This window comes from Perognathus longimembris, chromosome 1 (genome assembly GCF_023159225.1).
Source record: "Perognathus longimembris pacificus isolate PPM17 chromosome 1, ASM2315922v1, whole genome shotgun sequence".
NCBI classification, from domain to species: Eukaryota; Metazoa; Chordata; class Mammalia; order Rodentia; family Heteromyidae; genus Perognathus; species Perognathus longimembris.
In genome coordinates, this window is record NC_063161.1 from 116,331,506 (window position 1) to 116,348,447 (window position 16,942).

Genomic DNA, 16,942 nt, shown 5'->3' on the forward strand with positions numbered 1-16,942 from the left:
TCCTGGGTTTTATTTCTATAAATTGTGCCACTACTATGGGAAAGGAAAAGATGGACTGAGAATAGCTTTCTCCTAGATTGGCCAACTGTAAATAAACCCATTTTTCCATTTTATGTCACTTTCTCTTGGTGCAGTAAAGAGTCAGACCCAGAGCCAGACAGAAATACCAGCCCTGCCAAAACAAAACAAACTTAACTTAGAGATCAGGCTTGTGGCATGGGCAATGTCCCAGCCTAAGCCTCTTTCCAAAATACTGCAGCTTCTTCAGAAAATTCCTTTGTCCCCATAACCCCAATGTCCCCATAACCAAAAGGAGCTAGAAAGTTTTCTGATTTTTTTTCTCTCTGGCATTGTATTTTTTACCAGTAGATTTTCTCACTCTTGGTACTAATCCAAGATCTAAAGTGCCTTAAAATAAATTAGGCGCAGTTCTCACAGAAGCTAATTATGGAGTTTCTACATATCACTACTGTTGGAAAGTTGGTGTTTGAAGAGGAGAGAGCACTAGGAACAGTAGAATTATTCTAAGGCAGTTGGCTGGAGGAAATTTAGAGAATAGAAAGAAAATCATTATGCAAATAAGTATCTATTAACAGTTATTCATCCTTGAAAGAGCACTACTTAGAATCGAAGAAGACATTGGATTCAGGTTTTCCACTGAGTGTTGTTAGAATTCCTTATAATTAATGCCAGGCTTCAGAGTGGTTATACATCTTGTTCCATACCAAAATGGCTATTAGTCTATTACTAACTACCTTCAAAACTACAAGGTCTTTCCATTCACATGATTCTCCTTCCACTGATTCTACTAATCTTTCTTTGGCAGAAGGAACCACATATATGACCCTCGGGATTCAGAAAAACATGCTAGCCAGGATATCCATTTTCTTCCAGGAATCCCTGATTATGTCAGTCTTTTCCTGGTTGTGTGAAAATATCTACAAAATCAACAACATATACCTACAAAAAAATATGTATTTTGACTTATTGTCTCATTAGTTTCTATCCAAGGTTAGCTAGTTCCATGGTCTGGGTCTATAGTGAGGCAGGATGTCCTAGTGCTTGACACCAGTGGCAGAGGCTGCTCACCTCATGGTAGCCAATGAAAGAGACTGCCTTCACTCACCAGCTTCCTCCTATTTTGCCCTTTTTCTCCAGCCTAGCCCTTATCCTCTTGGATAGTAACATCTACCTTCAGGGTAGGTCTTCCTCCTCAGTTGCTGTCTAACATGTCAGTTATTTCTGGAAAGGCCCTCATAGACTAATCCAGAAGTATACTTCACTGAGCAGAGTGTTTTCTTAATCAAATCAAGTTAAAAATCAAGCTGAGTATTAGTGGCTCACACCTGTAAACCTGCAATCCTACCTACTCAGGAAGTTGAGATCTGAGGATCATGATGCAAAGCTAGCCCATGCAAGAAAGATCCCTTAATACTCTTTTCTCCAATCAGCCACCAGAAAACCAGAAGTGGAGCCGTGGCCCAAAATGGTAGAGCAAAAGAGCTTGGGGACAGTGTCCAGGCCCCTGAGTTCAAGCCCCAGGACTGGCAATAAAATAAAATAAATAGTAATAAAAGTTAACCTTCACACACCATCTTTGTGTGGGGAAAGCTAGCTAGTTCTTACTTTGCCCAATTCTCACATGCAGGATAGTGAAGAGTTGGCATTTACCCTCAAATCTTCCTTCTCTGTAGACATAGCAAAAGTACATGTCTGTAACTAAAGTTGCTCCACCATCAGTCTCACAGGGCCTTTCTTTGACCCTGATAGGAATGCCCACACACAGAATCAAAAGAAAAGATCAAACACATTGGGATTGCCACTAAAAATTTGGAAATGCTTATAATCCTAGCTACTAAGGAGGCTGATCTGAGGATCCTAGTGTGAAGCCAGTATGGGCTGGAAAATCTGTGAGACTCATCTCCAATTAACCAACAAAATTCCAGAGTAGATCTGTGGCTCAAGTGGTAGAGTTCCAGCCTTGAGTGAAAAAGCTAAGAGACAGCATCCAGGCCCCAAATTGTTTCCATCATCCAAAATGATGGTTTCCCCTCTCCCCCCACCCCACACACCCTACACCATTTCTCCAATTTGGACAAATCTCATCCAGAATTACAGGGACTTTATTCCTGTTATGTTGGAATCTCAACATGGTCTCTCTGCTATTGTTTGATCCTAGTGCCAAGTTAAGCAATACCTTTATCTGCCAAATTTGCTATAAGAACAAAAGCTGTCTTTGCTGTGGCCTTTTCCCAAGAAGGGGTAGCTTTTGATAAAAATCAGTTGACTGCCATATTGTTGTGATTGCTGCTGGGACTCACCACTAACCTCTTTTCCCACTGATCCCTACCACCTACCCTTCTTAAGCTGCTGTCCCCAAACTGACCACAACCCACTATTTCTTTCTGTGCTCCTTCGATCTGACCCATACCCAATGCTGCTCATATGGCCCTGGAGCCAATGTTACCAAACCTCCAGACCTACGCTAGGCTTCTGAACCTTTCACTTGAAGCAAGAGTTCATTCTCTGGAGTGAGAGTGCCCCCTGTTGAGAGATTCAAACCAAACCTTATTGGCGGTATGAGGCTGAGAGAGGAAACCAACTGCAAGTAGTTTAAGATGGAAAAAAAAAAAATCACCAGTGAAGCTGTGAAGAATATGCCACCCTCACATATGCTCACTCTGGCACATTTTAAGTTAAAGGAAATTGAAAAATAGCAGGTGCAAGATCACTTCTTTCTCTTTCCTAAAAGCAGGACATACATAGCTGTGCACTCCCTAAACCAAAAGGAAAGTTACCATTCTTATCACAATGGATAGGAAGTTCAGGTTAAGGAAAACTGTACAAATCAATCCTATTATGCTAAACCTGGTCTTCCTGATTTTTCTAGTGGTTTGCTGCTCAGTTAACTACCCAGCCCAAGTCCCTTTGCTTCGTTACATTTTTACACAATTTGCTACTGTCCAACACATGGTATGAGTTCAAATCTGTGTCTATGAATTTTTGTTTCCTTCTGAAGACTCCATTGCTATGTAAAACTTGTAATAAATAAATCTGTGTGTTTCTTCTGTTGATTTTCCTGATAACAATTCAATTCTCAAGTCCAGCTGAAAACCCCTAAGAAGGCATGTGTAAAATATTGTCTCTCCTGTTCGAGAGCAAGTTTAGGAAAGTGATGGCATTAGTTCCAATAGCTCACTTGCTTCTTTTTTTTACTTTTTTTGTGGGTCATAGGGCTTGACTCAGGGCCTGGGCACTGTCCCTGAGCTCTTTTTTTTTTAAAATTTATTGTCAAGGTGATGTACAGAGAGGTTACAGTTACATAATAAGGTAGTGAGTACATTTCTTGTTATATTTGTTAAACCCTCCCTCATTTTTCTTTCCCTTCCCTAGCTCAGATAAGCATTTATACAATATCCAGTGTACCAAAATCATATACAGTGACCACAGGGGGTATACAATAGGAAATTCACCTAGCACATTAAACATAATGACAACAATAAAATCCTCCTGTTTGCATCTCTTGGAGTTCATTTTGCTTAGCCTCATCTCATATAATGTGTACAAAGCTGTTGAACTATTGTGATCCTCTGATAGGTCTGTCTTAGACTTTTTTATGTTTATTTAGTAATTGTTTGGTTTCAGAATCATGATATAAAGTCACTGACCAAAACATGTGGAAATACCATTTGAAAAAGAAGTTTGTTATTTTCCAGACATGATCTCTACTGTTCTCTCTGCCCCCCCCTTCCCAACATCCACATATCAGGGGGACCATGTGCCTTTGTTCTCTGTGTTCTAGGCTTGTCTCACTCAACATTATTTGTTCAAGACTTGACCATTTGCCTGTGAATGCCATTATTTTATCATTTCTAATTGCAGTGTAAAATTCCATTGTGTACAGGTACCACATTTTTTTGGATCCATTCATCTGTAGTGGGGTATCTGGGTTGTTTCCATATTTTGGCTATTGTGAATTGTGCAGCGATAAACATGGATGTGCAGGTGTCTTTGTGGTATCCTAGATCCTGTTGTCCTGAGAGCTTTTGCTCAAGGCTAGTGCTCTACCACTTTGAGGCACAACTCCACTTACGTTTTTCTGGTGGTTAATTGAAGGTAAGAGTCTTATGGGGACTTTCCTACCTGGGCTAGCTTTGCATCATGATCCTCAGATCTCTGCCTCCTGAGTACCTAGGATTACAGGTGTGAGCCACCAGCACCTGGCTCCATTTTCTGAGTTTGCTTATCCAAACTTTTGTCTATTTTTCTTCTAACTCTTCTACGGACAGAAACAGACTAGGTCACATCTTAAGGTCCTCAGAGTTGAGAGGGAGCTTCTTTAGTTTGTACTTAGAATCCCAGAGAAAGATTATGATTGGCTTCCAGTGAGTCACTTGTTTGTTCTTGGACCAATCGCTTTTGCCATAGACTGAAGAGTTATATGACTGGCAGCCTCTAAAGACCCAAAAGGAGTATGGAAGTTCCAATTAAAAAATAAAGAACAAGAGCTCTAAACATACAAAAACAAAAGACGTCTTCTATAGCAGACTAATGAAAACTAAGCCTTTTTTTTCCAGTCCTGGGGCTTGAACACAGGACCTGAGCACTGTCCCTGGCTCCTTTTTGCTCAAGGCTAGCACTCTACCACTTGAGCCACAGAGCCACTTCCAACTTTTTCTGGTTATGTGGTGCTGAGGAATTGAACCCAGGGCTTCATGGATGCTAGGCAAGGACTCTACCACTAGGCCACATTCCCAGCCCCGAAAATTAAGCCTTTTATAAAATGAACAAAGGCCTTAGATATTTCTTCAGAGAAATACACATATAATCAGTAGGTACATGAAATACGTTCCGTGTCATTGTTCATCTGGTAAGTGAAAATTAAAACTACAATGAGACTACTACTATATCATACCCATTAGGATGGTCATAATAAAAAATTTCATAATAAAAAAATAATAAGTGCTGGTGCAGATGTGGAGAATCAGAACACTTATCACCATTGACAGGAGTTTAAAATGGTGCCGCACTTTGGAAAAGCAGTTTGATAGTTTCTCAAATGGTTCAACATCAGATTTACCCTGAACATATGCTTAGGTATATATTAAAGAGAGATGCAAATGTGTCTTTTCAAAATATTGTACATAGACCTTCACCCATCCTTTATTCCTAATAGCCAGAAGGTAGAAACACCTTTCAGTAGCTGGCTAACAAAATCTGGCCTAGCATACAATGCCATATTATTCAGCTAAAGAAGAAAATAAAGTATTGATACTACACATGAAATATTAACCTGAGATGCCTCTGTTTATATTGTGTCCAGAATAGTAAACCGTAGAGATATAAAGTAGACTTAATTGTTGGTTTGGACTCGAGTTGTTTGGAGGATTGGGAGTGATGGATAAATATTGCAGGATTCTCAGCTGGGCACTGGTGGTTCATACCCGTAGTCTTTGTTACTCAGAAGAATGAGATCTGGGGATTGCAGTTCAAAGCCAGGCTTTGCAGTTCAAAGTCTGTGGCACTCTTATCTCCAATTAATCACCAATAAGGCTGGAAGTGGAGCTGTGGCTCAAGTGGGAGAGCACTAGTGATGAGTACAAAAAGTTCAGGGACAGCACCCAGTCCAATTCAAACTCCAGGACACACACACACACACACACACTGCAGGATTTCCTTTTGGAAAATGTTCCCACGTTCTCAAATTGTGATGATGACTACCCAACTCTATGAATATACTAAAAGTGACTGAAGGAGCAGTGCAAATAGATGGCTTCTGTGGCATGAGATTTTATCACAGTAAATAGCCAGGACTTGTTCTGCACACCCTTCTATATTCTTTAGGACCTTTGAGAAATGGTGACCTCTCCAACCCTGCTTCTATTTCCTAGCCGATAATTCCTCCCTCAACAGCAAAACGCAGTTTATAATCCATTTCCTGGAAAGATGATTACTAATTAAATATTATTAAATAAATGAAGATGTGGTTACTAGAGAACTGAGTGCGATGCTCAGTGGAAGCTTCCTAAACATTCGTGTGCGTGTTGTACAGCGATGCATATGCCTGTACCAGCGCACACAGGGCCCTTTGCGCATATTAGACGGGAGTCGGTTCCCGAGGGCGGGTCCCTGTTCCCGGTTTCGGTCCCCGCTCCCCATGGTCTCTTAAGCTCTACGACAGCAGGACAGCAGCGCAGCCTGTGAATCCCGGAGTCAAGGGAAAGTTCCATGCTCACTGGCCAGGGCGGACGGAGGTAACGAGCAGGATCACAGGGCGTGGCAAAGCCACTCTACCAGGCAGGGCTGTTACTGGCGGGTCAAAGAGCCCCAGAGCCGTGACGGTAGAGGGCTGGAGTAACCACTGCACCCCCACCCCCAACACAGCCAGCCGAGAACAATGCGCCCAGCCCTACCCCGTCAGCGGCCGAGCCGCACCCAGGCGGCGCGCGGCGCCTGCCGGGAAATGTAGTTTTTCAAGCCTCGCCTGCGTCGCACCACAGCTCTCTGCCCGGTTGTCGCTCGCTACTACAAATCCCGTCACGCCCTGCGAGATCCTACTCACGGGGCTTTTGCGGAAAAGGAGTGTGGTGGCTGACATGGCTGAAGATGCTGGGGCCGGTCCTGCGTGTAGCGGGGTAGGCGGTAAGCAGGAGCCGGTCCCTAGTGCTGGCGGTTCCAACTTTCCAGAGTACGAGCTCCCGGAGCTGAACACTCGCACTTTCCACGTGGGGGCCTTTGGAGGGCTGTGGCGCGGCCGGCTACGCGGGGCCGGGGACTTGTCGCTGAGAGAGCCGCCGGTCCCCGGGGTCACGGACTCCGACTTGGAAGATGCCGCGGTGGCCCGGGATCTGGGTTGCACTTTGGAAGCTGCGGCCGAGCTGAGAGCGGTGTGCGGGTGAGTACCCGGCCAGGCCCCGGGGCGCAGCAGCTGGGGCCAGGCGCGGTGCCTGCCCGAGACTCGAGCTGGTGAGGGGCCTGGGGCGTACACTCCGGGTCTGTGGAAAACCTTCCCTGCCATTCCTCCCCTCTCCCCCATTCCTTGCTGAAACCCTGGAAGAGGCCCTGGGATCCGAATGTACAATCGCAATCGCTCCAAGTTAAAGGAATGAGACAGCTACAAGAAAGACTCGGGTTTTTATTTATTTTTTCTTTTCTATTTTCGCCTATTTTAAAAGGGGCCTGTTAATCAAAGCAGAGTCAATCAAAACAGTGAAGTGAATCTGCCATTGACACTTTGACAGTGAAAGCACCTGACAAATGATGAGACGGAATGACTCTTAGAGAAGTATTTAAAATTGGGGTCTCGGCACGTTCTCTTGGCTATGCTGTTACTGGATTGTTCCCCCAAATTGCCTTGTATGGGATGAAAATATAATCTCTTCATTTAACTGCCACCTTCAATCGCCCATATATCTTTTCCATCATAAAATATCTGCACAGAAACCATGGCCTCAAATCCTGCGCTTCTCTTAAGCTGCCTGCGGTATTTCATCTGACTTCTTAATTATTTCAGTGGTGTATTTAGGACAAGCTCTGAATCACTATTGACTCTATGCATGGCTGACAAAGTTTTACTTTCCCTCTTTTGTTTTAGCCTTGATAAACTGAAATGCCTTGAAGAAGGAGATGATCCTGAAGTCATTCCAGAAGATACTGACCTGGTGACTTTGGGGTATGGATGTCTTTGCTTTTGTTGTACGTTCTTTATTTAATTTATATTTGGTGCTGAGGATTGAACCAGGGTCTACCTGGCTTTTGTTGATCATGTCATCCACATTGCAACACATTGCCAGACCCAATGCTATTTTTTTTTTTTTTTTTTTTGCCAGTCCTGGGGCTTGGACTCAGGACCTGAGCACTGTCCCTGGCTTCTTTTTGCTCAAGGCTAGCACTGTACCTCTTGAGCCACAGCACCACTTCTGGCCTTTTATGTTTGTGTGGTGCTGAGGAATCGAACCCAGGGCTTCGTGCATGCTAGGCAAGCACTCTACCGCTAGGCCACATTCCTAGCCCCCAATGCTATTTATTTAAACTTTGGGTGCGTGTGTGTGCCAGTCCTGAGGCCTGAACTCAGGGCCTAGTGCTCTTGCTAGGCTTTCTTGCTTAAGGCAAACACTCTGCCACTTGAGCCTTGCCTCTAGTTGTGGCTTTTTGCTGGTTAACTGGAGATAAGTCTCGAAAGAATTGTCTATCTGGGGTCAACATCTCAGATCCCAGCTTCCTGAGTACCTAGGCTTGTAGGTGTGAGCCAGTGGTGCCGGCTATTTTTAATTTTTAATCTTTGGCAGATCCATACTTTTGTAAGATACTATAAAAATGAAATAGAAAAATGGAGTTTAAAAAGACAAACATTAACATTTTTTTCAGTCATGGGGCTTAAGCTTGGGTTCTGGGCACTGTCTCTGAGCGCTTTTTGCTCAAGGCTAACACACTACCACTTTGAGCCACAGTGTTACTTCTGGTTTTCTGGTAGTTAATTGGAGATGGGTCTCAGACTTTCCTGCCTGGGTTGGCTTTGAATGATGAGCCTCAGATCTCAGCCTTCTGAGTAGCTAGTATTACAGGCATAAGCCACCAGTGCCCAGCTACATTTTCAAATTTTTATTGCTACGAAATCCAAGTATAAAATTACTATTAATTCATAATGAACATTTCTAAATGATCACTCTCATTTTCTGCACACATTGGATAGTTCATAGATCGGCTCTAATCTGCATGTATTAGTGACATTATAAATTTCATTTTATAGTTCCCTGATTTATACCACCTTTTCTACTATTCCCCATGGAATACTCATTCTCTGTCTCTGTCTCTCTCCGTGTGTGTGTCTCTGTCTCCCTCTCTCACACATACACACATGTGTACATGTATATACACATACATATTTATACATGCCAATGTGTACATGTGTATGTGTATACACCTATACATGCATTATGTATTCACATACATACGTATCTACATATAATGTAGAAACAATGTAGCATAACATGTAACAGTACAGAATGAACATATAACATGGAATTTACAATGTATTATGGAAAGAGAATCAGTATTCTTTAGCTGGATTGTTTTGATGTACCCTATACTATTTAAAGCATGAACAAAAACCTTAATCGTCCTGTAAAGTTTTTCCAAAAGCCTAAATCTATCTCTGTTTCTATTCCCCAAACTTTTCTTCTCCTTACCAGTTACTTAACATAAAAATAACAAAAGCATATGGTCCTTTTATTGTGACATAAAATCAATTTCTGGTACTTTTTTCTTTTTTTTTTTTTTGCCTAATGAAGGAGCTATTTGACTTACTTTTGCATTTAAGGGTACAAAAGCTAATTGCTAGAGATTCTTTGATATATGTCATTTTCCTTAATCTGTAATAAGCTAAATAGCTTATCTTCTATATCTTTTTGTATACTTTAAATAGAATTTGTGTGTGTGCGTGTATGCGTGCATGTGCTGGTACTGGGCCTTGAAATCAAGGCCTGGAAATCTGCCTTGGCTTTTTCACCCTACCACTTGAACTACACCTCCACTTCCAGCTTTTTGCTAGTCCAGTGGAGATAAAAGTCTCATGGACTTTTCTGTGTAGTCCTCAGGTCTGAGCCACTAGCACCTAACTTAATTTCTGAAAACCAGAGAGACTTGTCTCTACTGTAATGGTGCTACTAAAATTTATTTCATGAAAGGTTCCACACCTTTATTTTTAATTTATACTAATTTCAGCCAGGTTATTCTGCCCTTTTCTCTCATTTCTGTGGCTAGCAAGCACTGTTTACTGGTCTAATGTGCACCATTTAAAGGTGAAAAGGACAAGAAGAAGCCAGGGACAGTGCTCATGCCCTGAGTCCAAGAACCAGGACTGGCCAAAAAAAAAAAGTAACCTAATGCTGGCACGGTGGTAGGTCATTGAAGGTGCACTTGACTTGTATGAACTAGGACCTCATTGGATCCCCAGAACTATTAAAAAAAAAAATTAACAATGGTCTACCTGAAGTGTCCTATAAAACTAAGGATGTATGCACACACACACATACACACACACACACACACACACACACTGCATATGAACATAAGAATCTCTTAAAAATCAGAGAAACCAGAAAGAATTTTTAAATTACAAAAACAAAAAAATTCCAATTAATGCCAGCTGCACTGAATATACTTATTACAGGTGTGAGCCACTAGCACCCAGTTAAAATTTCATTTTTATATAGAGTATACCTGAACCCAACTCAAACTAAGTATGGTGATAGTCAATCCAATTCTAAACCCAAAACTGTATAAGAAAACTAGGAAGAACAACACAAGAAATGATATTCATCAAAATGCACTGTACTTATAAATTTATAAATCTGTACAACTAAAGACAATTTAAAAAAAATTGGGGGGGGGGCTGGGGATATGGCCTAGTGGCAAGAGTGCTTGTCTCGTATACATGAGGCCCTGGGTTCAATTCCCCAGCACCACATATATAGAAAATGGCCAGAAGTGGCGTTGTGGCTCAAGGGGCAGAGTGCTAGCCTTGAGCAAAAAGAAGCCAGGGACAGTGCTCAGGCACTGAGTCCAAGCCCAGGACTGGCCAAAAAAAAATAAAATAAAATAAAGGTGAAAAGGGGAAGCTTTAGAGTCCTGCAAGAAAAAGAGCCACCAAATTGAAGGATTTAGCTAGGTTTGATGGCTCATGTCTGTAATCTTACATGAGAGGCAGAGAGCAGGAAGATGTGTTCTAGGCCAGCCAGGGCAAAAAAGCTCATGCAACCCTATCTCAACAGAAAATGCTAAGGGTTGTGGCTTGCCTGGGCAAAAAGCAAGACCCTGTATCTAAAAGATCAAAACAAAATAAACATCCCAGAGCAATAAAATTTTGGAGCATGATCAAAGTGGTAGAGCATGTGCCACCCCGAGTTCCCTTTCTCCAGAAAATGAGATTTTAAGAGAAAACCAAACAGAATTGAATATATTCAAAATAAACATACTCGGGTATAAAAATACCTCAGATTAGACATTATAAAATTAAGTAGAAATGATGGAGAAAAAGAGAAATGAAAAAAGAATTGATAGAATGCAGGGAAAATATGAAAGGAAAAGGCAATCATCTTACAAATGAATAAATTGTGAGATACTCAAGGGAGAATAGAGTCCAATGGAAATTTAATAAGAGGCAATCAGAGAAAGCATAAAACACAACCAAGAGATTGAAGATGATTTTTTTTAAAGTAAAAATGAGAAAGCATTGGGAATAGGAGAAAGGAGTGAAGAAAAATATTCAAATTATCAGAGTCCCTGTAGAAGGAAGGTAAAGTAGTAGCAAAGATTAATATTTTAAAGCATTTTGAAAAATTCTTCATGTACTGAAAACAAGAGTATCAACTGTTAGAGAAAACTTGATCCAACCCAAAGACATTCTCTATTTTTGGGTGGAATACTATGAACATTTTTTTTTTTTTTTGTAATACTGGAGATTGAACTTTGCCTTTTGCTTGCTAGGCAAGGGCCCTACCATTTGAGAGGTAATCCTTTTAGTTTGTTCTTCAACTAGAGTCTCAAGTCCTTCACTAGGACTGGCCTTAGCTGTGATCCTCCTATCTCCATCTCCCAACTGGCTGGGATTACAGGTGCACACTACCATGCTGAGTTTGTGTTTGAAATAGGGCTTCCCTTACATTTTGTTAGGGCTGGCCTTGAATTGCAAATCTGTTTCCTGCTAACTCGGATTACAGATGTAAGCCAGTCCTTTTGGTCCCAGAAGGAAGACTAAACATTATAAGTTAGCTCTTTGTAAATTAGTTTATAAATACTGTAATCCCAATAAAATATTATTAGTAAAAGTACTAGTTATTTTATGGAGTTAGAAAAGTTAGGGGCTGGGGATATAGCCTAGTGGCAAGAGTGCCTGCCTCGGATACACGAGGCCCAAGTTCGATTCCCCAGCACCACATATACAGAAAACGGCCAGAAGCGGCGCTGTGGCTCAAGTGGCAGAGTGCTAGCCTTGAGCAGGAAGAAGCCAGGGACAGTGCTCAGGCCCTGAGTCCAAGGCCCAGGACTGGCCAAAAAAAAAAAAGTTAATAAAAGTTCATTGAGTTCAAACCCCCGGACTGGCAACAAGAAAAAACAACAACACCATAAACAGATCAGGACACTCAGAAAATGTGAAGGTTGGAACTCGGAGGTGTGGCTCAAGTGGTAGAGCATTAACCATTAGCAGAGTGAGAGAGTGAGAGGCCCTGAATTTAAGCTTTAGTACTGGCCCACATACGCAAGAAAAGGTATAGGTAACATCTTTCATTTCACAATCAAAGAAAAAATAAATGACAGGTGAGCTTTTGAGTTTTGTATTGTTTGTATATTCTTTCCCTCAATAAATAAAATATAGTGGGAAAAAATGTTGATAAAGTTCATATAAAAAAGCACATGTAAGAAGAGCTAAGAAAACTTTGGTCTGGGGAGTCTCAGGGAGTAGTGATTTTACCAGGTAGTAATTACAGTAGTAAGGACTGGATCATAAATAGAGCTCTGGAATAGGGTAGATTCCAGAGTTAGCATCATACAGATGTGGAAATTTAGTATGACACTATACCTTAGAGTAATCTTCAGAGAGACTAAAGATCAAAATGTAGAGCCCTGAGTATAGTTTAAAAGTTTCAGAGAAAAAGATTAAAATGCCAGAAAAATAGGGAAAACATATGAACCTGTAATTAACACACACAGACACACATAAACAAATAAGGAACAGAGATGTAGTTCAGTGACAGAATGCTTGTGTGGCAAGCCCTGGATTTGACCCTCAGCACCAAAAGAAAGGATAAAACAAGACCACAAAAATTACAAGAAAGAGGAAAAGATGGCTGAGCACACTCAGAACAATGAAGATTAAAATTACATGAGTTGCCTTTACCTAACAGTAATACAAACATAGAAATAAACATTCTTTTGACCTGGCTCTGGAAAGCAGGTGTTCTTAGTATTGCTTATGAGAGTGTAAATTTATATAATATATGGGGAATTTTGGTAATAAAATAGCATAAAATTAAATACACATAAACCTTTGGCTCAAAAATCCTATTTGTAGCAGTCTGCTGAAAACATATATCCACCATTAAGAAGACACATATGTTATTCCTCATTTTGTGTGTGTGTGTGTGTGTGTGTGTGTGTGTGTGTGTGTGTGTGTGTGTGTGTGTGTGTACTGGGACTTAAACTCAGGATCTGAATGCTGTTGCTTAGCTTTTCTGCTCTAGGTTGACATTCTACTACCTGAGCCACTGTTTTTTCACTTTCAGCTTTTTGGTGATTAACTGGAGATACAAGTCATAGACTTTCCTTCTCTGGCTGGCTTTGAACCATAGCCTTCAGATCATGAGTATCTAGGATTACAGATGTGAGCTACCAGTACCCAGCTGATTACAGCATTATTATAATGGGGGGGGGGGGGGTAGGGGTGGAAGTTTACTTTGTAGCTCAGGCTGACCTTGAATTTGTAATTCTCTTGCTTGATTGTCTTGAGTACTTAAATTACAGGTGTATGCCACCAGCCTGGCTTATAAAATACTTGACATACTTTAAATACACTCATTCTGGGTGCTGGTGGCTCATGCTTGTAATCCTAGCTACTCAGGAGGCTGAGACCTGAGGATTGCAGTTCAAAATCAGCCCAGGCAGGAATAGCTGTGAGATTTTTTTTTTTTGCCAGTCCTGGGGCTTGAACTCAGGGCCTGAGCACTGTCCCTGGCTTCCTTTTTGCTGAAGGCCAGCACTCTACCACTTGAGCCACAGTGTCACTTCCAGCTTTTTCTGTTTATGTGGTGCTGAGGAATATACCCAGGGCTTCTTGCTAGGCAAGTACTCTACCCACTAAGCTACATTCCCAGCCCTCTCTGAGACTCTCAACTCTGATTAGCTACCAGAAAATGAAGTGGCACGGTGGTTCAAAGTGATAGAGCACTGTCCTTGAGTGAAAGAGCTCAGGGACAGTGTCCAGGCCCTGAGTTCAAGCCCCATGGCCAACAAAATAAATAAATAAATAATTTTGAAAAATTACTCCACAGTGGACTGTCTCATAGTTATGATAAAGGCTGAGGGCATTGAACTCAAGTGATTTCATCCTTAGCCCTGAGCATGTTCGAGGAAGAAGGTGCCCAACATATAATCATTGGCTCTCATCCATGAATTTACATTTTTTGCCTGCTCTGTACAAATGGACCTTGACCCTTTAAATATGTTTCCTTTGCCATTTGGCACATTCTTAAGCACTCAAGAGACCTTGCCTCACCTGACAGGATTTTGCTTCCTAATCTGTTGCTTGTTCAGCAGCTGCAGTACCCACCACTTCCCCGATGCCCCTGTCCAGCAGAGTACTGCAGTCCTTAGTACCTAGTACCCTGTAGCTTTCCTTGCCATCTTCCCTCTGAACAACCTTTCCTGGTTCGCTTGAGGATGGATTTTCAGTAGGTTCTATTGATACATCACCTTAGCAATTCTCAGCTACTTAGGGAGTCATATCCAGGCCATCTAACAGGTCTAGATTTGTCCTGAAGGACAGAGGACTTCCTTGAGCATTCTAAATGAGACCTAGGGGTTTTATTTAAAACATCTTTATATTCCTTAGAAGTCCTCTTTGCTAGCCCCTTATTGTTCCAGTCTTCTGTTGAAGATAATAATTCTTATAATTCTCACTCTTTTAATTCTAGCAATTTAGGAGGCTGAGATTTGAGGATCATGGTTCAAAGCCAGCCTGGGCATAGACTGTCCATGGACTCTTATCTCCAATAAACTGCCAAAAATTAAAAATCCAGAAGTGGAGGTATAGTTAAGGGCATAGAATGTCCATGAAACTCTTATGTCCAATAAACTGCCCAAAATTAAAAATCTAGAAGTGGAGGTGTAGCTCAGATGATAGAGTACTAGACTAGCCTTAAGCATAAAAGCTCAGGGACATTGCCCAGACCCTGAGTATAAGCCCCAGGACCAGCACCAAAAAAAAAAAAAAAAAAAAAAAAAAAAAAAAAAGGAGAAAGAAATAGGCTTTCTCTTTTCAAATCAAATTCCTATTTAAATTTTTCTTCCTGATTGAACTCAGACTGATACAGCAGGAGAGACAATACACAGGTATCTGGGGTTACTTTCATTGTTTTTGTTTTTGAACAAAAAGCTAATGAAAACCAGAACTATAGAGATTGGTTTTCTTCAGCATGTAGGTAGGAAAGGGCTGGAAAGAAGTGAAGTAATAGGAACAGATTAGTAGGGACAAAGGAAGGTTAACAGTTGATTCCTTAAAGCCATAGCTTTCATATACCCAGAAGTAATCAGAAATCAACCAGTATGTGGATGGGGGAACCTCAAATAGGATACAAAACCTAACTAATGAGGCCAACAGATGATAACACAACAAGCTAAGAGGGTAGGAAAGAGAATAACCTGTCTGTGTTAAACAGATCTGGATATTGTTGCAAGGCAGAAAACAAAAGAACTGCTTTAGTATTTCTCATGGGGGCACAAGTTAAACAATTCTGTAACTGCTTTATGTACTTAAGAATTGAACAGGGCTGAGATGTAGCTCAGTGGCAAAGCACGTGCCTAGCAAGTGCAACATCTGGGTTCAATCCCCAGTATCAAAAAAAGAAAAAAAAAAAAAAGGAATTGAACATACCCTGAGACATAGGTTTCTCATTTGTGGAGGAAAAAGTGCAAATGTTTGTACATGTGTGTTTTCATATGTTCCAATAAAGAAACAAGGTTCCTAGAAGTGGTTAATTCTAGTACTAGGGCAAGACAAATACATCTTGGGTTTACACAAAGGAAAAACTATATATACTACAATGAGAGATAGAGAAGCTAAATTTACAGAGACAGAGGAAAAATAATCAATGAGATCCTGCTTAGGAATCTACAGTGGTAGGGATTGGTGAGAGTAGAAGGAGGAAGACATTAAGTAAAAACTACGTGACATTTGGAAAAGATCTATAATATTAATATTTCTGTTGTTCTTTGTTTTGTTTTGTTTGCCAGTCATGGAGCTTGACCTCAAGGCCTGAGCACTCTCCCTAAACTTCTTTTTCTTTTGCTGTAGGAGAGCACTGTACCACTTGAGCCACAGCACCACTTATGGCTTTTTTGGGTAGTTTATTAGAGATAAGATTCTTACAGTTTCCTGCCCCAGCTATGATTACAGGCATGAGCCACTGATACTCAGCTTTTGCACCTTTCTTTAGGTCTAACATTTGTCAAAAGAAAAAGATACATATTGAAGCTGGGGAGTGTAGCTGGCAGAGCTCCTGCCTCATGCATGTGAGTCTTTGGGTTTTATTCCCAGCACGGGAGTGAGAGGAGGGAGTTGGTATTAAAGATAATTTTGAAATCCCAGTAAAGATTGTTGAGGAGCACCAGTGGTTCATGCCTATAAGCCCAGCTACTCAGAAGGCTGAGATCTGAGGAAATGAGCCTGGGTAGTCACCTGTGAGACTCTCATCTCCAATCAACCACTCAAAAACTGGAAATGGAGCTGTGGCTCAAAATGGAAGAGTGCTAGTCTTGAGCAAAAAAGAGCTCAGAAATAGCACCTAGGCCCTGAGTTCAAGCCCCACAACAGACCAAAAAGAAAAGTGTTGAATTTCAATTTTTTATGTGTATGTTATCTACAACAGGGTTAGAAAGAGATTCTTGGAACATCGAGAAGAGACCATCACGATAGATCGAGTCTGCAGACAAGAAACATTTGCTTACGAGATGGTAAGGTCTCATCTTTTCACCCTTTGTTCACCATGAAGCAGTAAACTTACTGTTAATGACTAGAAACTAGTTAGAGAAAATTACCCACAGAACTCAAATGATTATATATGTGGTTCTTTCAGATCTCTGCCTTTATTGGTTTTGTTCTTAATACTAAGCTACATTTATGCCTTTTTACCACCCTAGTCTTAGTCTTGTCTTTTTATTCTACTTT

General features: G+C 41.1%; 1 protein-coding gene across 1 annotated transcript in view; it reads left to right on the top strand.

Annotated features, from left to right (window-relative positions):
• Positions 1-6,569: 6,569 nt before the first annotated feature.
• Snapc3 (small nuclear RNA activating complex polypeptide 3) overlaps positions 6,570-16,942 on the top strand; it is a 31,937-nt gene continuing 21,564 nt past the window's right edge. The window contains exons 1-3 of the mRNA XM_048352493.1: positions 6,570-6,895; positions 7,595-7,672; positions 16,644-16,728. Of these exons, the coding sequence (XP_048208450.1) occupies positions 6,597-6,895; positions 7,595-7,672; positions 16,644-16,728 (462 nt within the window). The 5' untranslated portion in view covers positions 6,570-6,596. The remainder of the gene's footprint in view (positions 6,896-7,594; positions 7,673-16,643; positions 16,729-16,942) is intronic.